The sequence below is a fragment of the Musa acuminata genome, chromosome BXJ3-5 (genome assembly GCF_036884655.1).
Source record: "Musa acuminata AAA Group cultivar baxijiao chromosome BXJ3-5, Cavendish_Baxijiao_AAA, whole genome shotgun sequence".
Taxonomy (NCBI): domain Eukaryota; kingdom Viridiplantae; phylum Streptophyta; class Magnoliopsida; order Zingiberales; family Musaceae; genus Musa; species Musa acuminata.
The window spans coordinates 68,462-96,348 of NC_088353.1; the positions used below are offsets into that span (position 1 = coordinate 68,462).

The 27,887-nt window shown below is 39.5% G+C and overlaps 3 protein-coding genes across 4 annotated transcripts; 2 read left to right on the top strand and 1 right to left on the bottom strand.

Annotated features, from left to right (window-relative positions):
• Positions 1-1,962: 1,962 nt before the first annotated feature.
• On the top strand, positions 1,963-8,873 carry LOC135638083 (kinesin-like protein KIN-14P). The gene is made up of 19 exons (XM_065151033.1): positions 1,963-2,336; positions 2,768-2,934; positions 3,023-3,166; positions 3,395-3,652; positions 3,735-3,803; positions 3,876-3,944; positions 4,201-4,296; positions 4,490-4,672; positions 4,758-4,839; positions 4,923-5,018; positions 5,096-5,269; positions 5,349-5,455; positions 5,543-5,721; positions 5,899-6,060; positions 6,133-6,386; positions 6,468-6,631; positions 6,747-6,899; positions 7,352-7,770; positions 8,187-8,873. Exons 1-19 carry the CDS (start codon positions 2,228-2,230, stop codon positions 8,332-8,334), a joined length of 3,033 nt encoding a protein of 1,010 aa, XP_065007105.1. The 5' UTR covers positions 1,963-2,227; the 3' UTR covers positions 8,335-8,873.
• Positions 8,874-9,745: 872 nt separating this feature from the next.
• Positions 9,746-14,630, bottom strand: LOC135638548 (probable polygalacturonase). Its single transcript, XM_065151699.1, has 6 exons — positions 14,049-14,630; positions 12,879-13,193; positions 12,059-12,179; positions 11,782-11,956; positions 11,620-11,690; positions 9,746-10,819 (listed from the first exon to the last, which is right to left on the bottom strand). The coding sequence occupies exons 1-6, from the start codon at positions 14,058-14,060 to the stop codon at positions 10,158-10,160; spliced, it is 1,356 nt and encodes a 451-aa protein (XP_065007771.1). The 5' UTR covers positions 14,061-14,630; the 3' UTR covers positions 9,746-10,157.
• Positions 14,631-20,736: 6,106 nt separating this feature from the next.
• Positions 20,737-27,812, top strand: LOC135638217 (probable ethylene response sensor 1). 2 transcript variants are annotated; one of them, XM_065151238.1, is made up of 6 exons: positions 20,737-20,987; positions 21,776-22,721; positions 25,791-26,159; positions 26,240-26,506; positions 26,790-26,917; positions 27,189-27,812. In XM_065151238.1, exons 2-6 carry the CDS (start codon positions 21,816-21,818, stop codon positions 27,418-27,420), a joined length of 1,902 nt encoding a protein of 633 aa, XP_065007310.1. In that variant the 5' UTR covers positions 20,737-20,987; positions 21,776-21,815; the 3' UTR covers positions 27,421-27,812. The 2 variants fall into 2 exon arrangements, with proteins under 2 accessions (XP_065007310.1, XP_065007309.1); XM_065151237.1 differs by having other exon boundaries at positions 20,738-21,132.
• The last annotated feature ends 75 nt before the right edge of the window (positions 27,813-27,887 follow it).

Below are 27,887 nucleotides of genomic sequence, written 5' to 3' on the forward strand. Positions count from 1 at the left end.
TCACGTGATTGGGTTGCAGGACACCTGTAATACTGCCTCCAATAATGGCACCTAACGAGTAGGACAGGGGGGATCCTCACCCATCCTTATCCTTGTTACTAGGCACCCAAGTATAAAAACCTAACCTTAGGTTAAATATAGGTAGACGGGTGAATACCACACTCTTCTGAATATAGTTAACTTATTCTTTTCCTATCTCTCTGACTTAAGCATCGAAGGGACCACACCGAAACCTCCCCTGACGATGACTTGTAATACAGGATCCTCGACGTAGCTGAAGAGACATTGCGAGAACTCCCACAGCCAAGGCAGATCATCTTCCTAAGACCAGCTCGCCCCCTCCACACACGAGAAGCTCTTTATGCTCGTGCCGTAGGCCAGTTCTATACAACAGTCCTTTGTGTCAACTCTCAAGAAAGGACTTGTACTTTCAATGTTAAACCAAGCCGAATTGACTTCAATGTAATAACAAGTTGGAACCACTTCTTAAATAAGAATTATAGCTTTAGAGAGAGAAAGACCTCACCATTCATAATTTCTCTGTGAAAACATGGAAGAAAATGCCAAAAAAGATAGATTAAATGGCTGTGTTTATGTGGACATGTCGATAGAGGCTTGCTAACGTTGTACCAACTCTTACCTCTCTATGAAGCCAGTTGACCGAAAATATCTATTGTCCGAGGAAATACTCCGATTTAGATTTAATGTATGATAAAAGGTTGAAAAGCAGAAAAAATGGCCGTGTTCAATTCGATGTATCATGAAACATATGTATGGTAGTAACGCCTTCAATCTCATGATAAATTTCCCTTCTTTGATAGAATTTCTTAACCATAAATGTTGTCTAGAAACATACCATGCAAGAGAGGATAATTACATATTACCTCCTATGGTTAATTATGATTAGCATTTCGATCCTTGTACTTTAAAAAATAATATTGGACTCTTTATAATACTTATAAAGGTGAAACATTTAACCTCAATTCTATTTTATTGACAGAAAAAATAAAACGTGTTGTCACATGAAAAAAAAAATTACGAATGAAAAGGATAAAAATATAATTTAAATAACTTTTAAATTATTAATTTTATATAATTTTTATTGATTTCCTCTTCTCCTCTTTCCGAACTGCTTGCACACAGCCTATCGCACGTGTTGCTTATCGCTCGCCCACCGCACTTGCTCGCTCGTCGCTCGCCCACATCTCACCTATCACACTTACTCACCCGTCGCACCCGCTCACCCGCCTCTCGCTCGCCACACTTGCTCATTCGTCGCTAAGCAAGTGCGATGGACAAGAAGTAAGCGAGCGACAAGTGAGCAAGTGCGGTGGGTGAGCGATGGGCGAGCAACAGGTGAGCAGGTGCGGCAAGTGAGGAAGTGCAGCGGACAAGTAATGAGCGAGTAAGTGCGACAAGCGAGCAGGAAGGCATTATATATTAAGGGTGAGCAGTTTGGAAGGATAATGAAATTATATTTTTATCTTTTCTATTCATATTTTTTTATATGTACGATTTTTTTTCGATCGATGTTAACGATGTAAGAAGAATTATGGTTAAATATTTTACCTTCGTAATTATAGGAACCCAAATACTATTTCTAAAAATATAAAAATTAAAATATTAATCATAGTTAACTATTGAGGATAATCTATAAATTAACAACTCACAAGTACGTTCCATGTGCCATGGTATATATATATTCCGATCAAAAGCGAGAGCATGAATTCTGATACATACAGGTTCAACTATTACAGGTTGCCAACTGAAAAATAGCAAACCAATTCAAATAGGATTTGGTCATCCGCTGCTATGTGGCACATACAAACTTAAGCACAAAACGGTCGTAATTGGAAAACATTAAGGAAAGATGCATAATTACACCTCAAAGCTATAATTCATACCTCCTCCTCCTCCGCCCCTTTCCGCTATTAATACACCCCCACACCCTGTCCCTCCCTTTCCTTTTCATCCAAGCCACGAACTGAGAGAGGCTCGGAAAGAGAACGAGACGGAGACAGAGAGAGAAGGGGCGCAAACCTATCTCCCTTCTCCTCCTCTTCTACCTTTTCCCTCCTCGAGGCGGAGGAGGGCAGCCTGAAGGGAGACGCCGCGTCTTCTAACATCCGTGGATACTTGGTGAATTTGCAACTGTTGGGGCCTGGGCTTTCTGTTCTTGGATTGGGGCGCTTGGAACGTCTGCTTGGTGCGTCCGTTGCCCGAGGAAATGGCGTCGGAGGGGTTTCTTTCGTTATCGGTGGTGGAGGACGTGCTGAAGCAGCATGGGACGATGATGAGCGACATCGACCTGGCCTCTAGGAAGGAGGAGGAAGCAGGTGATTCAGCTTATCATTTCAGTCTTTTACATGTCTTCTAAGGCATGCCGATCGAACAAGGTTTCTTTTTTCGTTTTTGATGAACTTCAAATGGTTTCAGATCAATGAGAGAGCTACCAAATGCTTATGATCGCCTTTCCTTCACCCACACTGTTTTGGAGTTTCTTTATCATCAAATTTTGTTCTTCCGCGCAGATGCTCCTTTTCTTTCGAAAAATACGAATACAATGAAGCAATTGCTGAGTATTTTTGCTGGACTTGTCTCAGAGATGAACATACTTTTGCTTTTGATTCATCCAAACAATCATATTAAGCAGATTTTTTTATTGATTTTTTTTTATATACTTCCCCCCCCCGGAAAAGATCACCTATCTCGATCAGGTTCCGTGAAATCATGAATAGAGTTTTTATTTATCTATTTGCTATTGCAGCAACGAGACGGTACGAGGCAGCCGGATGGCTGAGGAGGATGGTTGGGGTTGTTGGTGCGAGAGATTTGCCAGAAGAGCCTACTGAGGAGGAATTCCGGCTTGGGCTGAGAAACGGGATTGTTCTTTGCAATGCACTCAACAAAGTTCAACCTGGTGCTGTGCCCAAGGTTAGCTTTTCTGGGAGGCGCGCAGTGGATTCTTTGTTTCTTCCTTTGTCTAATGACGTGATCCCTCCCCGAATCATATCATTTCCAGGTGGTAGAAGCTCCTGTGGATCCAACTCTCCTTCCAGATGGTGCTGCTCTGTCAGCATATCAGTACTTCGAGAATTTGAGGAACTTCCTTGATGCCCTGGAAGAGTTGGGTCTCCCAACATTTGAGGCGTCCGATCTAGAACGAGTGTGGCTTTTTCTTGGGCTAATTAGCTTTTCTCTTGTTCTTCCTTATTTTAAAATTTGAATTACAAGTTAAAAATCTTAAATTTCTAAGTTTTATAACTAATTATTCTTTTACATGTTCCTTTCCATAATCACTTCTTCTTCTATAACGTTGCCCATTCGATTTGATCGTCCTTAGCGTGCATGCCTTCTTTTTAATTTTTTATTTCTTATCTTGGCTGGAGTACAGGGTGGTAAAGGCTCTCGGGTCGTGAACTCTGTTTTAGCTCTTAAATCCTATGGTGAGCATAAAGAAGGAGGCAGAAATGGTTCCTGCAAGTATGGTGGGGTTTTGAAACCTTCAAGCTGTGGTAAACATTTTGCAAGGAGAAACTTTGAACCTTTCATGAATTCCCTTGCAAGAAATCAATCAGCTGACAAAATCCAGGACAGTGTATCGGTGGAAGAGAACTTGAGCATTGATTTTTCATTAGAATCCACTGAAATGGTTGGTAAGCTGAAGGTCACAATTTATACAATGAATTGAGTGATCCTGCATTAACTAAAAACATGCGTGATATGGTTCACAGACATCACATTCTCTGAATATGCTTGTGCGCACCATTCTGTCAAATAAGAAGCCCGAAGAAGTTCCATCGGTAAGTTAATTCATTACAAATATTAACAGTACATAGTGGATATGAGGTGAAAATTGTTTTCCTTGTTCCCAGCTTGTAGAGTCAATGTTAAGCAAAGTAATGCAAGAATTCGAGTGTCGGATTGCAAGCCAAAATGATCTGGTAGACCCTTGTACTTTGGTCATTCACATACTGCTTTGTTTATCTGAACAAGAGTGCTTCTCTTCTTTTTATCTTTATACTTAATGAGTATTACTTATTTTCTCTTCACTGACTTTATCTTCAAAATGATTGTGCAGCATCTTCTCCCGAAACCTGCTTGATTTTCTTCCTCAACTCAATATATGATAATAAATTTTATTTTTTGCCGCTGGTAGATTCTTGGAATAACTTCAATTGGTATTACTAATCTTGTTAGGTTACAACAACTGCAAAGGATCAAACTGATGGAACAATATCCTTATCTGAAGAAAACAATTTACCAGAGACTTCATCCAGTTGTTGTGAAATAGAGGTACCTTGTCCTATTTCGTACAGGGAAAAATCCAACAAAGTCATAATTATCAAACTAATTGTGGTATTCATTAGACCAAATATATTGCTGGTTGTGTGTGTTACAAAAAATTCATTTATGATTTGTGATTTATTAGACTTCAGTACCTCGTGATAAATTCATGTGCCTTTCTAATTGTTTTTCTATGATTTAGATGGTGAAGGCAGAGAGCACTTCTCCAAGTTTAAAAGATGAGAGTTTTAGTATAAGCTTGAAGGATGGAGAGACATCAAATACCAAGCTCCTAAAGCAAGGCCTACTTTTTGATGGACACACATCAAGTACCAAGCTCCTAAAGCAAGGCCTACTTTTTGATAGACAAAAAACAGAAATTCTGGTATGCTCTATAGCGGTCATTTTGTTTGAAGGATGCATTATGGTTGAGTTCATCAATCCACATTGATGGTTGACGTCCTATGTAGGAACTGAAAGATGCACTTGTAACCACTAGAGCTGGTATAGAATTGATGAAAACTCAATACTCTGAGGAATTAAGTAATCTCGGTAAGATAATTAACTGATCAGTTGGAATTGAAGATCAGAACTGTTATATGTACCTTGAAGGCCCTTGTTTTCATCGTTTTTAGGGAAGCATATGAGGATCCTAGCTCATGCAGTTCAAGGATATCATAAAATACTCGAGGAAAATAGAAAGTTATACAATCAAGTGCAGGATCTTAAAGGTAATATTATAGCTGGATCCTAAGATTAATTATTAGATGGTGCAAACCTAATGCTTCTACTAATTTCTTTTGTATAGGGAACATTAGGGTGTATTGCCGTGTCAGGCCTTTCTTGCCTGGGCAGTCTAATCTGAGCACTGTTGGTCATATTGATGATGGAAGTATTACAATTCTTACCCCTCCAAAATATGGGAAAGAAGGGCATAAATCTTTTACCTTCAACAAAGTATTTGGCCCATTTGCTACTCAAGGTTTTTGATGCTCTATATTCAGTTTCATTTAGAATTTTCTAATGCAAACCACTGAATTAACCCCTTTAAATTAATGCAGAGGAGGTTTTTTCTGACACACAACCTTTGATCCGTTCTGTTCTTGATGGTTACAACGTTTGCATCTTTGCATATGGACAAACTGGAGCAGGAAAAACGTATACAATGGTAATGACATTGATATGAATATTTATCTTGAAATACTTCAGTTTAGCTCACTGTCATTTGTCCGTTCGAACTTAATTTTTCATCCAGAGTGGACCTAAGGTACTTACGGAACAGAGTTTTGGAGTGAACTATAGGGCATTAAATGACTTGTTCCATATCTCAAAGGAGAGAAAAGACACATTTTGTTATGAAATTTCTGTTCAGATGATTGAGATATACAACGAGCAAGTAAGAGATCTCCTTGCTAGTGACGGCCCTCACAAAAGATATCCTTTTATAAGATCTTGTTTTTGTAATACTTCATCTTTTGTTTGTTGTTTATTCATGATTATCTATACTTTTTACGCCTTAGAATTGCCAACCTATTTTCTATGGACTAAATGTTAGCTATTTTTATAGAACTTTTTTCCATTCTGTCCACATAAACCTTTACATGTTGATACATTAGATATCCGTAATAGTTCTCAGACAGGATTTGCTGTGCCTGATGCAAACTCGGTTCCTGTCACATCAACAACTGAGGTTATTGAGCTAATGGATATTGGTCAAAAAAATCGTGCTGTTAGTGCAACCTCCATGAATGACCGTAGCAGTCGCTCTCACAGGTCTGGTCATACTTGTGAAGGAATTTGCTTTGACTTTCACAGTGTTTGACCAATGGATTTTTTGGTTTACAGTTGCTTGACAATTCATGTTCAAGGAAGAGAGTTGGCATCTGGGGTTGTTGTTAGAGGATGTATGCATTTAGTTGATCTGGCAGGTAGTGAGAGAGTTAATAAATCTGAAGTTAAAGGAGACAGGCTAAAAGAAGCACAGCATATTAACAAATCACTAGCAGCTTTAGGAGATGTGATATCTGCCCTTGCTCAGAAGAGTTCACATATTCCTTATAGGAATAGCAAACTTACACAACTACTTCAAGATTCTCTAGGTAATACCTAAATGTGATTTTCTAAGTTCTACATGTAACTCATTCTTCTGGAGTCATCATATGCTATTTTGGTTTTCTCAGGAGGGCAAGCTAAAACATTGATGTTTGTCCACATAAGCCCTGAGGTTGATGCAGTAAGTGAGACACTAAGCACACTCAAGTTTGCTGAACGGGTTGCAATGATCGAGCTTGGTGCAGCTCAGGTAAACAAAGATAACGGGGAAGTCAAGGAGCTCAGGCTGCAGGTATTTCCTTTTCATTCTTGAGTTGCAGATCAATTTCTAACATATGATTTTTTTTGTTAATTTGCTCCCGCTCCCTGGTTATCCTAATCTTATGCCTTTGTTTCATTCTGCTTAGGTAGCTAGCCTTAAAGCAGCATTAGCTAAGAAAGAAAGTGAGCACTTGCGTAGTGCAATGTCTAGCCCTGATATATACGGGATGAAATCTGGTGCAACATCTCCTGCACATCCAAACCATATGCAGACGATGGAGGATTTTGGAAACATAGAGGTATATTTATTCTAGTGTGGAAGATTGTTGTGTCTTTTGTCCTGAATATGCAAATATTTAGATTTGCCTGGAAGACTTGATATTTGGTAGAATAAAATGCTGTGTCAAAATTCACATATGTAGCAACTGTAAGCCTATAGAATTATAGGCATTTGCTGGGACATTGAATTTTCGACTTTTAACATATCTGGTTATGAATTTAAAGCTTCTGGATCAGGAATGTTAGCTTTTGCTCGAAAGAAATTACATAGCCACATATGTAATCAAGGGTCTGATTATGATTAGTACATGGCCACATATGTCATCAAGGGTCTTATTATGATTAGGATCTCTTCCAAATATTCTCTCTCTCTCTCTCTCTCATCTCATCTCAATGCATGGTGACAAAGATGTTTCCATTGAGAGCTCTTGGATCTGATGCTTTAATTCTGGGTTGTTTCTTGACACTTCAGGTGCGGAGCTGTTCAGCACTCATGCAGGAGCGAGCAGATATGGATCTCCAAGACCTTTTGACAGCGTCAGATTCTTCTTCTTGGCCAGAAAGATATCCCAAACTTCTGAAGTTTGGAAGCAAAGAAACGGGTGAGGATGTCATCCAGAACGAAGATGCCCTGAGTGCCTGGGAAGGAGATAACCCACATGTGCCAGATTCATTTTACCAGGGATATATTCCTGATGTGAGAGCCTTCGGGGATCAGCACAGAAGTCGGGCTAATTGTATAGCAACTGAGGACTTGGATGATTTGGATTTTGCAACAAGTGAATCTTCAGAGCAAGATGTGCTATCGCAGTCCAATCTCCCAAAAAGTAGCAATGCAGTCGATAGGATCAAGCGGCCTCAGTCAGGTTCAGTGAAGAGCTCCGACGTAAGGTAATTCAGTTGCTACGAATTTGAGCACTACCGGTAGAACACGATCTTTATTTTTATGCTAGAATAGATCGTCTAATTTGTGAGTCACACACTATCGATATCAAACAACTTGCATTAGAGCACAAGGTAGAGCACGTCATATGACTTTTAAAGCAGCAAACCACCCCTGCAGTAGTAAGATTAAAGTGCATCCTATGTTAGGTCTTGGTTCTTGCTCTAACTGAACAACAAAAGTTGCCTAGCTATCTACCATTGCATAAATATATTATTTTCTGTTATCACCGAAGAGTAGTAGTGAACTGAATGTACTTCAACAGTACATGGCCGTGATCATAAGCAAGATTTGGCTTCTCGATCCTTTTCACTGTGAGCACTTGATAAAATGTTTGTAATCCTTTCATCGGCTGTGAATACAGGTCAGCAAGTCGCAGCCACTTGCCATCTCCATCGAGGAAAATATCGAATGCGCCTGGCCAAACAGTGAGCCGCTCCACTAGACAGCCAATCTCAGGTGGCATCGATGGGAAACGAAGGCCCAATGCAAAAACGGGAAGCAGAAAGTAGACTGATGGTAGAATGCATGGCTGGAGATTTCCTGGTTTTTCTCTTGATATTAATGGCAGGAGAGATTGAGAGCTCTTCACTCATGTTCGTCGGTAGCTGCTAACTCCAGCTGGTCATGTCTGTCTACACGGTGGTCATCTCGGTCTATGCACAAGGCTAGTCTTTCTTTCTATCTATCTATCTATCTATCTATCTATCCGTTGAAGGGGTTGGATCCATTGGCCAATCAGTTCATTTGCCTTGCGTGCACTCCGAACAAGAAGTGAAGGGATGGATGAGGAACCAGAAAAAGGTTAGAGAGAAGAAGAAAATGAAAACAAGATGTGGTGCATATAGTAACTTTTCTTCTGTCTATTTTTCTTCATTGTCTTTTATTGTTGTTGTTGATATTATTATTGTGAGAGAGACCTCTCCTCTCCTAGTCTTGTGAATGTTTGTGTTGGGTGGTGGACGATCAAGATCACCAAGCCTTCATGATATTTGACTTTATGTCGAATCATTTTTCATCCCATTGGAATGGACTGAAAATTAAAATATCATTTTGGAGTGCGAAACATACGGCGTGTGTGTGTGTGTGTGTGTGTATGGTGCGCAAAGTACGTAAAAGATTGACATAGCGCATATGCTATTAGAGAATGGCCCATGCATGCATGCATGCATGCAGCCTCTCTCTGGCTATCGAACTCTGCAGCCTGAATGCAGCAAATACCAGAAGCTATCACAGCCCGAAATCGACTGAAAAAAAAAAAAAAGTCATTTGGCAAGCGTCTTAACGTGGAGCATCCCACCACTTGGAACCGTCGTAGTAGACTGTCCATGGAACAAGCATCCAGTGATGTTTTATTTGGATTTCTTTTTCTGACTACCATTAAAATCACGCATCCAACAACATTAATAGGATAAGCATCCCGAGTGAGATGACGAGATCTAATGGTCATAGAAGAAAAACTTCAGATGTAGGAGGACTGAGAGTGTTCTATTCTGAACATATGCTGCGCTCTAAGAAATCACTAGGTGAAGGTTTCTTCTCTCGGGAAGCTCTGAAGTCTGTCACTCTTTCCAAGTGTCCGAAAGAAGCACAAGGCTACGACATGCATGCAATATATCTCGTGCATGTTGGTTGGGTTATGTCTTTTGCTTATATAAAATCTGTTGCTTTCTCCTGCAGTATTATAGACTTTGAAGCCACCTAAAATGTGGGAAGCACAACCTGTGGATCAACACCCTTCATCATCGAAAGCTGCTGAAAGTTGACAGCCTGACATTTAGAGGTGAAGACATGCTGAACGCCCGAAGAGGAGACACTAACAATCGTTAGTGTTAAGGTATTGTTACTTCAGTTTTGAAGAGGGAACCGCACCTTTCTTTCTTTTTTTTCCCCCCTTCTTTATTGTAGTAACATGGAATACACTAATCATTCCATGGCTGATTTGATTTCCGTTCTGGATTCCCACACACAGGATAAAAATATACAAACTACTAACCAAGACCAATAGGATAATGACAAATTACAATATCAATCAAACATCTGAATTCCAACACCTATCAAAAATTTTTCTTACAGGTTTTGAATGAAGAAATCTAGCTGTACAAGCAAGCACGCCATCATCTCTGATGTGGAATATTTGTTTGCTGGGAACAGAACAACCCTCAACTTGGGTACTATGGCAAACAGTACGCGTTAAATCGATGGTAGAGATGAAAAGGTATTCACTTTCGTTGGGATTTATTGGAAAGAATTGGCACAAATATTGATGAGCTCAAGTTTTTCGATTGTACAGAGGAGAATGAACAAATGGTACTCGCACTGCAAAAAGATATCACTAGATTTCCGCGATAGCTCCAAAGGTTTCAAGGGAGAAGCAGAACAGAGAAGAATTCAAGCTCAGGTCCAAGCATGGCTGTGGAAAGACCGAGTCAGAGAATCCAGCGACATTGGAACAAGTCCAGGGATCAGAGAGGTCTGAGGTGATAGGCAAACTGATATTCGCAAGGCAGATGGCAGTGAAGGGATCATGATCGATTCCTGAAAATACTCCGGCGTTGGAGATGTTGGTACCGACCACATCCTTTATGGTGACTCGCTTGACTACCGGGAGAACATCAGGATCAAATTGGTCATCAGGATGGGCCCCACAGTAACCTGTGAACTGAATTGCTTCATGAACATTTTCCATTTTCACATCTGATATGACAATATCTTCAATGTAGCCACCTCGCCCGCGGGTGGTCTTGAAGTTTATGCCAGTGTGAGAATTGCGGATATAGAGATGCTCCACACGCACGTCTGAGATGCCACCAGACATCTCACTGCCAAAAGCAAGTGCTGAACCAAGAGATGTCTGCAGATGGACATTGTTGATCTGAATATTCGAAGAAGGTTTGCCAAAAGAGATACCGTAGCTGTCCCAACCACTCTTGAGAACAATTGCGTCATGTCCGACATTGATGCTGCAATCTTCGATGTGGAAATTTGAACATGAATCTGCAGCAAGAAGATGAGTCAGACGCAGAATCAATTTGCCGATTATAGCATTATAAGAGGCTTAATCATACAAAAGAATGATCACTCACAGAAGGTCATTGTTAAACTCAAGCAGGGGTTGAAAACATGTAGTATGGTCAGATTAGAACTGAGAATCACACATATATAAAGATTCAAAATTTGGACCGGCAGTGCTGATAAATGGAATCTTATTGAAAAGCTTGAATTGGTATAGTATAATAACTTAACAGAGGATTTTATAAGTAAAGGACAATCCACAGCAATATACAAGGATGCAGGATCAAGCAAAATGTATGGTTCTTGAAAAAAGAAAGGATTCTGGAAAGTTAATATTCGATCAGAGCATCTGTTGCACACATAAACTAATAAGTCTATGCTGGATGAGTCGAGTTTGGGAGAATGAAGCAGCAAAAAGGTTTCTCCATTTTGTAATACCTTGAGCCTTAGAATGGTAGAATCATGCAGATTATATACACTATAGCAAGTCATGCACTGGGCTCAAACCATTTCAAACACTTGCGTCCCATATCTTTATGTCATTATAATGGATTAGGAAGATAATGATCTTTTTGCCTTAGCACAGCATAAAACAGAAAATAATGACTGTAGAATCCTAGAGAATCGCTTAAAAACCATCAGTAAACTGTAGTAATATATATGAATCTTTATAACTAAACTTGAACTTCTTCTAGAAATTCTATGTATTATAAGCATTGATAAACAAGGAAAAAGACCATAAAAAAGAAAGATGGCCATTGATTCAAAGATTTGATTCTTACCTGGTACTATACCATCAGTATATGGGGAATCAGATGAAGCATGGATGATTATGTTCTGGATCGTCACATTGCTGCATCACAGACAAGAGTAAATATCCATAGATGCATACAAATCCTCAACATTTCTTGACAAATTTAAACACAAATAGTTTTAGAACACACCTGGAATAGACTGGATGAATGCTCCAGGCAGGGGGATTCAAAAAGGTTAAGTTTGAAACCACAATGTCACTAGAACTCACAAGTTCAAGAAGATGAGGACGACTGTAGTTCAAGGTATGGGAACGAAACCACTCCCACCAAACAGAACCCTGCCCATCAATACCTCCATTATTGCCTGTTCCACAAATCAATTCGAGCATGGTAGACAAAATGATGAGGACTTGCAATCATAAACAAGGGACGAGATCAATCAACCAAAGTGTTAAACAAAACATACCTGTTATCACCACATCAATCAAGTTGTATCCATTTATCAAACTGCGATGCCTTTCACCTGGAAGGTCTATCCCTCGACCATACGAGGGTAAAGGCTCAACAGGAGGCCACTGAGATGCATCCTAAAATTAAAAAAAAAAGGGGCAAAAGCTATTAATTTTCAAACTGTAGCAATTTAAAGTTTTTGGAATTGATAAAGTTACATGAGACTTTCAATTCATAATGTATATGATTCCATGAATTTTAAGAAAATCGCAACTGGCTCCACTCGGTGTAATTGATTGTCTCCAAATCCAGGCCTGTTATAATTTCCAGTTTTTGATAGCAAAAAGTGTTAAAATATGATGTATGATACCTTATAGTTAAGAGAAGCATAATATCATCCACATAATAATATGGAAGGCACAATTGAAATGATATACAAATGTGCTAAGGTCCATACATAAAATAAAGAAGGTAGGGGCGACAAACATTACTGGCATTTAGCTATCATGGACCGCAACTGCCAATGCACGGAAAGTGGTTCCAGCATAGAATTTTATGTAAGGCCAGGCATAGACAGGAGTAGAGTAAACATGATCCCTGTCATAATTGGTTCTATTGCTTGCCTTCATACCTTTTTAAGGTTTTGTGAAAGGTGATTTATGGATAATATTATTGATGTTAGTGTGGCAGTACACTATTCATGCCTAATATAATTATAAAAGATCTTATTGTAATCTGAGACAGGATATGCATGAAGCTAGCATTTGAAACAACAAATGCAGACAAAAATGGAGGATAACCATGAAAAGTAGATGTCTATGTGTTGCGATCAACACCTGACTGCCGATTATAACTGCATCTTTGTCGAGGAACAGAGTTAGGTGACTGGTTAGATCAAAACTTCCTGTCAGCCATCTCCCTTTAGGAACATACAACTGAGCACCACCCTTGTCAGCGAATGACCGGACATAGAAAACAGCATTCTGAAAGGCAACCGTATTCAGAGTCACTCCATCTCCCACTGCCCCAAACTCCGTTATGGCAACGCTGTGTGGTCTTGGTGTCGATCGACTCATGTGCTTACAATACCCATCACTCCTTTCATCGCCATCAAGAGCACCAGCAACTGCTAAAAGTAAAAGCACAGCTAGCTGCAGAAGAAAAGCAGTAGAAGAGGATAATAATTAGCACTGGCAACAGAAAGTATGCTTCCGGGTGACTGAAAAAACCACATAATTTCAGTTTCGATCTAAAGGCCAAAAACAAAATGGAAGCTTGCATTGGTTGGAAAAATTACGGAGAGGTAAATCAATATTCGAAGGAAGCGAGGAAGGCCAAACGATTTCTCCATTCACTTTGGACTTGTAATACGGACGGTGAAATGATTGATATTTTCTGGTGATGCATAAATGGAATGGGAACAATGGAAGCTCATCCATTCCATTGTTCAGAGCAACAATGGAGTGTTCAGAACACTCCATAGGTTTTCTGATTGATCTCAGAACTGAGAAGCGACAATGACAAACGTCACGATTCACATCACACTACTCCAATTCCTTAAACAGACGCACCGAATACTTTTGTAAATCAAATCATACACAACTTTCAGTCCAAAGTGACATCCAACAACAGAGAATACGTAAAAGAGTAAAAAATAATTAAGAAACATAAATGATAAAAATGGATTCTCAACTAAAAAGAAGGGCGACCATGCGCACGTCTATGTGAACCAGTGATTACATCACCACTTAAAAGGGAACAAGTGGTAGATGAATCAAACTTCAAATGAGAAGCATATCAGGGAAACACACACTTTAATTTCGTCGAATCTCGACAACCCACGTCACATAAGAAAAAACAGAGCAGACAACACCTGGGCCGGCAAAACGAAGGAAGAAACCAAAAGATCCGATTTTTACACAAATCCAATAATCGAAAGATGTTAACGAACAGGATAGGCCGTTCGTTCGACACATAAACAAAGGAACAATGGAAAACACACTTACAAGCCTCTTCATGAGCCTCTCGGCACGAAGGGCACCCGAAAGCCAAGCAGCGCAGGTCCAGCCGAAGAGGAGGCAGTACGAGAAAATGGCAGCAGACCAATCGAGGAAGGGAGAAGAAGAGGAGAAGAACCCAAATACACACACTCGAAGCTGACCTATTTATAATAGGAAAAAAACAATAATGGGAGCATGGTTAATTAATCCTAGGAACACCCGGAAACCGACTCCCCCGGAGAGCGGGTGAGGTCATCCGGGGAGGATGGCCAATGAAGAACGGGAGGTACGATCTGGGTCGGACGCCTTGTCTTGAATCCCCAATTCCTTCCTTGGATTCTCGGACGATTTAGTCGCAATGAAAAGAATAGGAAAGGCGTATTTTTGATAGTTTTGATGAAGCAGAAAAATATAAAATAAAAATAAAAAACACAAAAAAGAAGGAAACCATCCCCATGGCAAGCAAAGAGTGATGGATCTGACAAATCTAATACGTCGACAGAAGGGTAAAGCCATTTTCCTGCCCCCGCGACAGCATGAGAACCAACTTGGCGTATTTGGCTCGAACAAAAAAACCCTGACAAACACATTTGCATTGTCACCGTATCCATATGGTGCCGGGGACGGATAGAGGGGCAGGAGATCCAGTCAATAAATTTGTAGGATCACAGATCAGCTGGTGGGAAATTTAATAAATGTACATACAGACGATTTATTAATGACTATGCGGAATTAAATTATCAGTGTATTCCTTAATTTCTGTGACAGACGTAGAGAGAGAGAGAGAGAGAAGAAGGTGGGAGATGGGACGTTGAGGAAAAAAAAAATAGAGAAATAAACAGATTTTACGAAGGATTTTTTTTGGTGGGGATCTGAGTAGAATGAGATTGTTATATTCTACATGAAAAAAATGAGTATAAGTACGCAAGAACACGATGGAAGGATATTAACATTCTCCTGAGTAATGGTATAGGAAAGACAATGGACCTCTCATCATCAATCATGCCCGTTGATGGCAGCTTGCCTCACTCTCACGATCGTCCTCTTATTATTCAAGCTAGATTTTAAAATCAATAAAGATTTTCTTTTGACTTTCTAACTAATAGCCTCAAAGTTAATCCTTCGGTATCACGTTGGTTTGGATTCTAGATGAAAGTAGATTGATCACTCTTAAGATATCGATAAGTCATTAAAGATAATTTCGTTGATGGGAATTTAGGTAACTGATGAAGATATGAATGATCGATGAAGTGGTGTCTCCAATTCATGAGATATCCAAAGTGTAATGGAACTTAAGAGACGAAAGAGAGAGAAAGAGATTATCAAATATTATTTATACTTCGAGATACTAGTTAAGGTGGTTAAAATAGTTCCTTGAGTTGATGCAATTATTTGTTGAGTTAACAAATGAGACGACATGACTATGCCTACTAAGGTGGCCCAATTGCTCCCCAAGATGACAATTGTGGTTGTTGCAGAGACCTAACCATCGCTAGGTGACGTAACTGTTATCTTGGTAATAGTATGGTGGTGTAATTATTGTCTTAGTAGTAATAAGGTGGTCCTACTATCCCCAAGGTGATGATTTTGGCTATTGGAGGGATCCAACCATCGCTAAAGTGGTAGTTTCAATTGTTGGAAAGGATCAACTATTGTTGGGGTGGCGATCCTAGTTGTTGAAATGTTGTTGTCCATATGCCGATCTTGAAAAGATCAATTTTATCCTCTATCACTTGTTCTACCATTGTACTTTGATATAACAGATTTTTAAGACGAGCATAATATCCACTTTTCAAGAACATTGAATACCTTTGGGTGGGTGATATGGTCATGAACTGCTTATTATTACATTATATAAAAAGGGCTCTTACTTAACTCAACCTGATGTGGCTGACCTATCCATATCAGGTAATAGGAGTTCAACCTTTAGTTGACCGATTCACATTGCGCAATAAGAGCTGTAAGTTTAGCTGACTTGCCCACATTAGGTAATAGGGAATTTCAGCTTTGGTTAATCTGCCTAAATCGAACAATAAGAAGTTTTATTTTAACCAACTTACTCACTTTGGGTAGAGTAAGGTTTCTTTTTTACTTGACTTGCCTACCTTGGGTATGGTAACCTTGCCTATCGTAGCTTCTTATTGGTTTGACTTGCTCATCTCGAGTTTGGTTAGCTTTATTTTAGATTAAAGAGCATGCACCGAATGACAAAAAATACTCATGTTTGAGGAGAGATACTTATGTCCATAGAGGACGTATTAAGCACTACAGATGCTTATATCTATAAATGATGCATTAAATGTTTGATATGCTTCTGTCTACGAAGGGTGCATCGGACACTTGGGATGTTTTTGCCCATTGAGAGCACATCAGATACTTAAGATGCTTTTGGCTACAAATAGACATATTGCATACTTGAGATATTTATATCCACAAAGGGTGTATTGAATATTTGAGATGTTTTTATTTATGAAGGGTGCATTAGACACTTGTGATGCTTTTGCATATAAAGGATGCATCAGTTGCTTAGGATGCTTCTACCTATAAAAGGTGCATTAGGTGCTTGAGATGCTTATTTTCATGAAGGATTCATCATATACTTTGGAAGCTTTTGCTCATGAAGGGCATATCAAACTCCTAGGATGCTTCTACATAAGAAGGGTGCATCAAAGACTTAAGATGCTTATGTTCACAAAGAATTCATTGGGTGCTTGAGATGTTTTTGCCCATGAAGGGCATATTGGATGCTTGAAATTCTTTAGCTTGTGAATGGTGCATCAGACACTTGGGATACTTATGTTCATGAAGGATGCATCAAGCACTTCAGATTCTTCTTCCCATAAAGGGTGTATCAAGTTCTTGGGATGCTTTTGCCTATAAAGAATATATCAAATGTTTGAGATGCTTATGTTCATGAAGAATGCATCTAGCGCTTGAGATGCTTCTCCCTATAATTGGTGCATCAAGCGCTTAGGATGTTTTTGCTTGTGAAGGGTGCATCAAGTACTTTATATTCTTATGTATACAAAGGATACATCTGGTGCTTCAAATGTTTTTACCCGTGAAGGGCACATCGAGTGCTTTATATACTTCTGCCAACGATGGGCATATCAGATGCTTTAGATACTTATGTCTACAAAAGATGCATTAAGTGCTTGATATGCTTATGCCTATGAAAGATACATCAGATACATTAGATATTTATGCCTACAAAGGATGCATTAAACACTTGGGTTACTTCTGTTTGCTGATAAATGAGTCTAATATGATGAATCACCTACCAATTTGTACCCTTGAGTCTCACTTCTCCTTGCTCCCACACTGATTGAGTCGAAGAAGTGAGGATGTGGCAAAAGACATCAATGACAATCTTGAAACTTCACTGAAGACATCACCCTAGTGGAAGGAAGCTAGAGACATTGGAAACAAAGCTAAGTAGCCTTATAAGATATAAATTCTATACTTGAAACAATAATGTATTTTATCTTAAAGAGAAAATTCAGCCAATAAACCCTTTGACATGTAACAAGTAACATATGACAATAAAGCTAGGGGTAAAACTTTTTGAGATACTCTTACCTTATAAGTTCCTCAATCCATTCTTTGTGTCATGCACTTCTTAGTATCAAACTGATGGTCTTTGTAAAATCTATATACTTGCTTTTATCTCACCTTATTAACAATGATCACATTAGTTGAAGGTTCTTAAGCACTACTTTCTTTAAGGAAAACTTCCGTTCATGAAGCGTTTAGGGGATTGAAGTCTCTCCTTCCCTAGCACTACTCAAGAGGGTCCTTCCCTAGCAGGCTGAAACAATTATTGAGTTGTGATGTTTCTTTGTCTCTTGGTGTTTTCACCTTTTATCCTTCTTTCTGCATGAGTTAAGAGCTTTAACAATTATGTATTGGTTCACTTATAATATATTAGAAAAGGTGACTATGGTTTTTTCGGTGATTGACCATATGAATCGAACCAAGAGGATTATAGGCCTCGTATGAAGGCTTAAACAATGATTGATGGGTGCGTATTAGTCACCTAACTTATCTTAACAGTAAACCTTAAGACATAATCAGCCAAATGTTCCTCCTAGCCTTAGTGGATTACCATTAGTGGTCATGATTTGCTTTGGTCATAAATAAAATATAACCTAAATTATTTTGCAGACTAGCTGAATGTGTATATAGATGCATAAGTGAGACGAGAGAATCATTCTTAAGCTACTCTCCAAAGTGTGGTTGGGAATAACCGACACATTAGGTTATCCAATTAGCATAAATGATCATTTATGCTTGAAACGTCATAATATGTTGGTTAGGATCGATGTTGCCATCAAATATCTCTAAGGTAAATAGTTGAAACCCTTTGGGAATTAGCTCTTATTAGGTTTAGTCAATGAAGGGAGAATGATCATATAAATTTATTATATCCCCTTCCTTAGCGAGTTGAAACCCCTAACATATATTTTATAATATTAGTTCATCTCTTGGAGTTGTAGATGCAAAGTGACATTAGTTTCATATGTTAAAATCTTATACCCGAATCTATCTAAACCATCGACTTCACTTAGAGGGGATGGTGAGGTGACCAGATTAGCAAGTAACAATATTGATTGGGGATATTCAACTATGATTAAATCTATATCTAATTATAGGATTGTGGAGTCTCTTAGTTTTATATAGGTGGTTGTAGTACTATTTGATTATGGACAAATATAAACTGTAGAAGCTATGGAATGAATGAGATGATGAATTATATAATAGTTAAGAGAGTATAGACTTGTTGGAATAGCCTCGGGAAGGCTTCCATTGACACTACTATGGGTGGAGGATTACCTATTTGTGAGGAAAAGCTTGAGTGCTAGAAAAGTTGCTGATATAGGAGTAGTTTGTTGAGGTCTTAAAATGACAATAGAGGAAAACGTTGGTTGGGCTAATCTCAAACCCATTAAGGTGGGGAAATTGTTGATCGGTGGTTCCTTCTCAAGACATTCTTAGAGCTTTTCGGTAAGATCATTGTTTTGCACCATATTAGCCCTCCTTCTGATGCCAAATTTAATAACCTCAAAGTCGATCGTTTGATGCAATACTAGGAGTGCAACTTGACTAGGTTTGGACCCGAGATAGAAGCAAGATGATCTGCCCTAAGATATTGAGTAGTTAAGATGGCTCTGTTGATGGAAATCCAAGTGATCGATGGAGATCTAGATGGTCAATGAAGTGGTTGCCACTCTTGAGATGTCACTTGGGATACTAAAGAAGACCGAGATTGATAATGTCTGACTTAGGTCCTTTCAATGCTTTAGTCAACAAAATTTCAAAGTGTAATGAAATATGAGATACAAAAGAGAGAAAATACAAGAGACTACTTATTGTTAATTGTTAGAGTGATTGCTTGAGCGAATACAACTACAAGCTAACTTGACATATGTGGTGACATGACTACTTGTTGAGGTGATAACGAGTGGCTCAATTACCTCCCAAGTGATAACCTTTGTTGAGGTAGCATAATCGCTATCTTGATAGCAGTGAGATAGTACAATCATAGTCTTAATGGTAGTAAGGTAATTCAATTATTCCAAAATAATGATTTTGGTTATTGAAGATATCTAACCTTGATTGAGGTGACAGTGGAAAACGTCAATCATTGTTCATATCATGATTTTAAAGAAGTTAATTTTATCATCTAGCACTAATCATTTTCTTGTTCTATATAGGTATATATTTTTAATAAAATAATAAACTAAGATAAATATATTTATTATTTGAATTATTTCCACACGTGCACTTGCATGCATGCGGAGTTGGCTGAATGGATGAGTTTGTCGAATGGTCCCAAAATTCCCTTTTAAAACACTTTCCCAATTTCCATCCTATCGAGTTCTCTGTCAACGACCTGTGGGGCTCGCTAGCTGGGCGGACATAACGTCACCAGCGGTGTGAGCCCCCACAGATGACCTTTGTCATGGACGAGACAAAAGGTTTTTGGGAGGATGCGTACTCCGTTACATGCATCCGGACTCTTCGTCTAGCCACATCCTTGTCTTCCGGTCTTGACCCACAACTCCATTAGCTGGTCAACGGTGCACTGAACCCAGCCCCGGCCACCTGCTCTTAACTTTCTGACCGCCGGGAATCCCCTGTTCAATCATATAAATAATTTTACATAAATACATTTTATGTTGTTGATTAATTGCTTATGAGTCGAACATGATCCAAGTCACGGAAATCAAAGGTTAAAATCTAATTTGGATTTTAGTTCCGCGTAGTCCTTTTAACTCCGACAACCGTCGAATACGAGCTGAAGCTCCAAGCTCGACGGTCCTCATTGGTGGAGAAGACAACAACAGGAGGTGGCACCATGCCGGCTCCGCCGCCCTCGGCGATGCAGGAAAACGTTGGTCGCGCGAGATGCGCGGCAGGAAGCCCGTCCTGCGTCAGCACCGTCGTCACAAGTGCGACGAACTCGCGAGATTATCTGACGACAGGGAACAGGGAAACGTTGTCGCGTGGGAAGTGGGGAGCGCCGGGAGTTTTTACGGAAGAGGGATGGCTCACTTTGCTTTGCTGGGTGGGTGGGTGTGGGGTAACGGGTCATCCTGGATCCTGCCCATGTCATCACAGCTGAGCATCGCTCTACATATTCCTTTCTATTCTTTTCATATCTTCCTTCTCGGAAATTCTCGCGTTCCCCTGTGGACTGCGGTGAGCTCCACAGCAGTTGGACACTCCGAGGAAGGGCCTTTCCACCGCTGGATTATCTACTCAAGATTCGTGTTCTTTAAAATCCAACGGTGGTTTATCATTCGGCGGTACATGTTCGACCGTGCGGGAGCTCCCATTCTCCATCTCCTTAAAATAGCGGCGATTCATGCCTTGCTTTCAGACCGTGAACCACAAAATATAACCACCGCTGCTGCGAAGGGAAGAAGCAAAGGTGCAGAAGAGGTAAAACAAAGAAAGCTTCCTCCCCTCTCGATCTCTCTCCTCCTTCGCGCGAGTTACGACGGTTCCTAGTTGCGTCTCTCTCTTTCTATTGACTTCTCGGGAACGATTCTGATCGAAACCTAGAAGCTGTCCGACTCTGCTTCAGGTATCAATTGCCTTCTTTTTTTTCTTGCTTCCTTTGCTTTTCCACTCTGAGATCACAGTCTTTACGTCTTTTCGGCGTTCTTTCGTGTTCGATTTTATCATTCCCTGCGACTGATTTGGCACTGGAAGCGGCTCTCCTTGATCCTGTATTAGGGTTTCCCCCGTGATCTTCATTTGCTTTCACTGTTTTTTTCTGCTAATTTCCGGTGTGTGAAAATTGAAATCTGGGACTAGAATAGTGCGCTGTCTCATGTAAGTTGAGGCCTGTGCTTCATTTAGTGTCTCTGTCATCTCCCCTTTCCATATCAGTAGAATCTTCTGTTTCCAATAGACATTGTAAGTGGCTAATGACGGGCTCTTCATAAAGAACAAGAAGAAATCTAATTTTTGATCTTTCGTGGTTTAGTAAGCAGCTTGCGGTTTGCGTGGTGTAGGAGTTAAAGATACCTTTTTTGTGCTTATCGATAGTGAATTTCATATTTTCTTACACCTATTTGTTTGCCTGGCCTTCGGAGTCATGATTTTGCTTGTTCTTCATTAGCTTTTAATTTAACTGCGGAAGTTGCTGCCTTGCACTTGGAAAAAAGAAGCTAAGCTCTGTTCTGATCAAACCAAGTAGCAAGTGACCTTGTTTGCTGTTTCAGAATGTAGTACTGTTATTCTGGCCTCTGTAGTTGCTTCGAGATGGAGGGTTGTGACTGCATCGAGCCGCAATGGCCTGCTGATGAACTTCTAGTGAAGTATCAATATATATCAGACTTCTTTATAGCCCTTGCCTATTTCTCCATTCCTCTCGAGCTCATTTACTTCGTGAAGAAGTCTTCATTCTTCCCATACAGATGGGTGTTGATACAATTCGGTGCCTTCATTGTTCTTTGTGGAGCAACACATATGATAAATCTCTGGACATTCACCATGCACTCACGAACAGTTGCATTGGTGATGACTGTTGCGAAAATCTCAACTGCTGTTGTATCATGTGCTACAGCTTTGATGCTTGTTCACATAATTCCTGACTTGTTAAGTGTTAAGACAAGGGAGTTGTTTCTGAAGAATAAGGCAGAGGAACTTGATAGGGAGATGGGTATTATACGTACGCAAGAAGAAACAGGGCGACATGTCAGGATGCTTACGCATGAAATCAGAAGTACACTTGACAGGCACACAATATTAAAGACAACCCTGGTTGAACTAGGGAGGACTCTGGATTTGGCAGAATGTGCACTTTGGATGCCATCAAGGAGTGGTCTTAATCTCCAGCTCTCACATACTTTGCACCACCAAATGCCCCTCGGATCTGTTGTGTCCATCAACCTTCCTGTAGTCAATCAAGTCTTCGGTAGTAACCGTGCTGTAAGAATCCCACATACGTGTCCATTAGCAAGGATTCGGCCTCAAACTGGAAGATATGTGCCACCGGAAGTTGTTGCTGTCCGAGTTCCACTATTACATCTTTCAAATTTCCAAATAAATGATTGGCCTGAGCTTTCTGCCAAAAGCTATGCCATTATGGTTCTAATGCTCCCTTCAGACAGTGCAAGAAAATGGCACATACATGAACTGGAGCTTGTTGAGGTGGTCGCTGATCAGGTAACTACCAGTCTCTAGCATTGAAGTCCTGTTCTGGATCTCATATTTGCTTTGGTAGGTTTATACAAATAATTTGGGCATCCTTTTAAATTTTCTTAATTTTTGAATGAACTTGGGTGATGTTTCAGAGATGTGGTGATTCTATTTTCCGCATTGCATTGCTAAGATTCTCTAGTTAGTATGAGCGTGAACATGTTTTGATTCTCTACTAGTATGAGTGCAAGTATGCTATGAAATTTTGCTAGTTCTATTTTATGTTCATGTCAATCACCATCATTGTTTGTTTATGTATGGTAGTACCAGAAATATACTGTTGAGTAAATTACTATGCCACTTGTTTCATTGATCATAATATATGCACTGAGGTCAGACCTATAATGGTTACCTATTAAGAACTTGATATCTGCTGATTATTGATATTTAAAGCTGCCAACGCATTGTTTGTAATTTATTGGGCTTTCGCTGTGCATCAGTGGATGATGGTAATTCTATGACACTTTATAAAAGATCTTAACAACGTACTTGATATTGAAGACCAGTTTTATTTGTTTTGGCCTTGAAGATATAAATAAGTGTTAAACACAGATGGCTTAAGTTTCCTTTATGAAAGACAAAATTTAGCTATTATGTTTGTTATGCTAAGTTGGCAATAAATAGTGCATCACAATTTATCCCTACACTGGACAATATGAAGTATGACTTGTTGGCTGTCACTCCAAGTTCTAATGTTGAACTATAAGTTTCTAATGATCATTGGTAAAGTTGTTAATGTTTAAAGAAACAAGCTAGTGGACTTACCATTCCATTCATTTAGTTCTGAAGGAAAGAAAATCAAGGACTCATTGAATTTTTTGATCCATTTTCATGATCACTGAAGCTATGATTTTACTATGTGATAACATATATTCTATAAGATTGTTAGACATACATAGTATTCCATTCTTCCATGGCTGTATTTTGTTGTCGAGGCTGTTATTTCATGGTTCTTTAATGTAAATAAAATGTGCTGAAATGATTTCTTGTTTCTTTTTTCTCTCGTTGTGGCACTCTTGTAGTGGTTTCAGTTTAAAGAATCGCCATTAACAGTCAACATCAAGGTTAATTTGAGGGTACTTTTCTTAGAAATCCTTATAGAAGTGGTATAATTGTTATGTGTTCACACAAGAATACCTTATTTAGTGTCTCTCACAATGACACATAGTTTGAACTTTGAATAATTGATATTATGGTTTTCTTTTAGCTTGAGAAAATGAGTTGAATATAGAGCTCTTACCAAGTGCTTGTTGGAGTCATATGATTCGCAGCATTCCAGTCCTTGTTAGGTTGAGGTTTCAGATTTTTCATAGAGCTGATTAGTTCTTGACTTTACTGGAGATTACCTATGCTTACCTCATTTTTCTGTATCTATATACACACACACACACTAGTGCTAGATCTATGGCTGTAGCACTAATAACTAGGTGTTGAAGTGTTCCTTGACAGCTCAACATATTGCAGAAGCTCAGGGGTCCAAATGTGTGGCCAGCATGTTTTTCTTTTTGCTTTTTTATTGTTCATGGAATGAGGCCATGAAACATTGCTTTAATCTCTTATGTAATTAATTTTTACTCATTAATAAAATGGATCATTGGATGAATAGAAATAGTCATCCCATACTTGTGTTCACCTTCAATGCACCTATGGTGATATTTTATTACATAAACATTACGGATGACCTAGCTGACCATTGAATGCTTCAGGTTTTATAACCTGGCTTGTATAAGGTGAACCATGAAGAGGGAGCATTGTGATCTGAAGAACATCGGTCAATCATCTAAAGTTTTGAAATTAAGAATGAACTAGTGAAATATGTCATTCTAAACATTTCTTATTTGACCATGTAATAAGATCCGGACATGAGATATAGATTTGCTTGATACTAAATGATGTTATGTGCACTTATCTTGTGAGCTAATCAGTGATTTATAAAACGTTAGGCGCCAAAGTCCCACAACGCTTGCCCGAGCGAAACGAGGCACTCTCGAATATTATAATTAAAATAATATACAACTAAATAAAAATATGCCAAACATGTTTATGAAGACCTATATTAGAATTAAACTGCTTTGTACACTTGTCATTAATTCTAAAACCTAATATATAATTTTAAAACAATAAAAATTAGAGATTTAACAATCTACTGTGAACAGTATATTATTTACTATTAACAGTAGTTAAGAGGGGAAAAAAATTGTAAACAGTAGCTAATGGAGAAAAAAATAAAAGAAAAATGTCACCAATGGTTGATAGTGGGGAAGGAGAAGGCAACGGTGACGGAGGAAGTTGCAGATGACAGTCGCGGTAGCGGAGGAAGCTGCGGACGACAGCTGTGACAGCGTGGAAGCTACGGACAGCAGCAACGGCATCGGCGACACCAACAGAAGCTGCGGACGGTGACGTCATGGACAAAGGAAGCTTTTGAAGTGTATGTTAATCGTGGAGGAAGCTGTGGTCCTCTTCCTTGATGGTAGAAGTATCTGCCTGTGACGGCAGAAGGAAGCTACGGACGAAGGCTAAGCCTGTTAGACCTTTCCGTCGGCGACAAAGGAGGCCTCAGTCTGTTGCTCCTGCAACGAAGGCAGGAGCACTTGATAGGGTTGATCGCTCGGGGTCGCGCATGAGTGTTGGGGGTGGCTTTTGTAGGTAAGAAAGGGGATCGCTTGAGGTCGATCCAGACTTAAAAATCTGGTTCGATTCAACTATTTGAACGAGGCACTCGCCCGAGGCGCCTAGCACCCGGTTTCGGGCGAGCGCCCAGGCGGCGCCTCATTGAAGTGCGTCGCCTGGTTCACTGTTGAGGTGCTCGGGTCTTGCCTCGCCTCGCCCGAGCGTGTAGGCGAGCGACCGAGCGCCCATTTAAATCATTGGAGCTAATGTGATGTCTATAAATAATCTTTTGGTTGGGTTAACACCATTTTTGGAAAGTGATCTTGTGGGTTCTGATTAATAATGTATATCTTGTGTTGTTCAAGTTTCCATACAGTTCAATTGCACTGAGTTAATTTTCTTTTCGGATTTGATGTCATTCAGGTAGCAGTTGCACTTTCGCATGCTGCCATTTTAGAAGAGTCAATGCGGGCACGTGACTTACTTATGGAGCAAAATGTTGCTCTAGATTCCGCTCGTCGGGAGGCCGAGATGGCTATCCGTGCTCGCAATGATTTTCTAGCTGTCATGAACCATGAAATGCGGACTCCAATGCATGCAGTTATAGCTCTATCATCCCTGCTTCTGGAAACTGAGCTAACTCCTGAACAACGACTGATGATAGAAACTGTGTTAAAAAGTAGCAATCTGCTGGCAGCACTTATCAATGATGTTTTGGATCTTTCTAAGCTGGAAGATGGGAGCTTTGAGTTGGAGATTGCAAATTTCAACCTTCATGCCGTTTTCAGAGAGGTCAATACATGGGTCGTATTTAATTTTGTTTTTGTGTCATAGTTAATATTGATTAGTTGATAAAACACATTAAATTGCAGGTCATAAATTTGATAAAACCAATAGCTGCTGTAAAGAAGCTCTCTGTGTCTGTGACATTGGCGCCCGACTTGCCCTTATGTGCCGTTGGTGATGAAAAACGGCTTATGCAAACAATACTAAATGTTGCTGGCAATGCTGTCAAGTTTACGAAGGAGGGCCATATATCAATCACAACATCTGTTGCCAGATCAGATTCTTCAAGAGACCCTCGGGCTTCTGAATTCTCTCCAGTTACCAGTGATCGGCATTTCGATTTGCGTGTACAGGTCTGTTGTCATTGAAAAATTGACTAGTTGTTTTTAGTAGCCATTCTATAATCTATTATTCTGACAATTCCATTGACTATGGAATCTGTTGCCTTAAGACAACAAGATATCACTTACCAAATGAACAGGCTTCTCATTTGATATGACTATGTATATCCACCGCTGCTGCATAGATCAATTAATCTAAAACCAATGCAGAAACTTATTAATTTAATGACCATGTTACTTCCTGTCCATGTTAAAGTGAACCAATTACCTATAATTGTCTTCTTAAATGTTGCAGATCAAGGATACTGGCTGTGGAATCAGTCCTCAAGATTTACCACACATCTTTACTAAGTTTGCACACTCCCGCAACAGTGCAAACAAAGCCTCCAATGGCAGTGGGCTCGGCCTTGCTATTTGTAGGAGGTACTGCCTTAAAACACTGTTAATGTCACCTGAAAGTGTAATATGATGCATACCTTGCAAATTTTTTCTCCGAAATTACTGTTATGCATAAACTTGTTGCTGTAGATTTCTTCTGGATTGGTGATTGATATCTATGAAAGAGGGCTTATCTAATTCTACCACAACAAAAATAGAAAAGGAAAAACTCATCTACATGGATTCTATCTTGTTTGGCTAATTGATTATTCTTCCTGATTAGCTTTTTATTGACATTTTCCACTGGCACAATCAGGTTTGTGAGCCTCATGGATGGACAGATCTGGCTTGAAAGTGAAGGCATAGGGAAAGGTTGCACTGCCACATTCATCGTCAAACTTGGTATTTGTGATCCAAGCGGAAATATGCAACAAATTTTGCAGACTACACCAAGTCATGGAGATGCAAATCTTCCCGGCCCAAGAGCTAAATTCGATGATGAGAATGGGAAATTTACTCCTATGATGCGTTACCAAAGAAGTGTATAATTTATACGGTTGGATTCATCTACCTACCTGCAGCATTTATGGCCTGAAGGCTCTGATTGGTGAAACCAATTTTGTGATGGTTCAAGGCTTTGTCTCTTTGGTGTTCAGCGAGGTGGTTTAATTAATTTGCAACCGGGACAAGTTTGTGGCTTACCTACGTGGAGTATGTGATCTTTGCTGATATAACGAGTTCAAATTAGTTGGTGTAAAGTAATAGTTGTTGTTTCCACACTTATTTTATCTGGCTGATGAGCCGAGTTTGATGTGCAACTAGATGATCTTTTGGCTTCAAACTTTGTATGATATTCTCCGAACGGCGACCCTACGTTTTCAGTACTTTTGTTCTGAACGGTTGCTAGGTTCTCAATCTGCTGCTTACGGTTCAGTGTCAATATGACTACACTATGATTATGTGTTTGCGATTGCAATTCCTTGCGGTGTCTACATTTAGGCTTGTGTGCGTGTCT

Bases quoted from the DNA above. Each gene is read 5' to 3' on its own strand.
- LOC135638083 (XM_065151033.1), top strand. From the start codon at position 2,228: ATGGCGTCGGAGGGGTTTCTTTCGTTATCGGTGGTGGAGGACGTGCTG. The intron at 2,935-3,022 runs GTTAGCTTTTCT...TATCATTTCCAG, and splicing joins AACCTGGTGCTGTGCCCAAG to GTGGTAGAAGCTCCTGTGGA. The intron at 3,804-3,875 runs GTAAGTTAATTC...CCTTGTTCCCAG, and splicing joins AGCCCGAAGAAGTTCCATCG to CTTGTAGAGTCAATGTTAAG.
- LOC135638548 (XM_065151699.1), bottom strand. The intron at 12,180-12,878 runs GTGTTGATCGCA...TTTTAATTTTAG, and splicing joins CAGTTATAATCGGCAGTCAG to GATGCATCTCAGTGGCCTCC. The intron at 11,691-11,781 runs GTGTGTTCTAAA...TCTGTGATGCAG, and splicing joins ATTCATCCAGTCTATTCCAG to CAATGTGACGATCCAGAACA.
- LOC135638217 (XM_065151238.1), top strand. From the start codon at position 21,816: ATGGAGGGTTGTGACTGCATCGAGCCGCAATGGCCTGCTGATGAACTT. The intron at 22,722-25,790 runs GTAACTACCAGT...GATGTCATTCAG, and splicing joins TTGAGGTGGTCGCTGATCAG to GTAGCAGTTGCACTTTCGCA. The intron at 26,160-26,239 runs GTCAATACATGG...ATTAAATTGCAG, and splicing joins TTCATGCCGTTTTCAGAGAG to GTCATAAATTTGATAAAACC.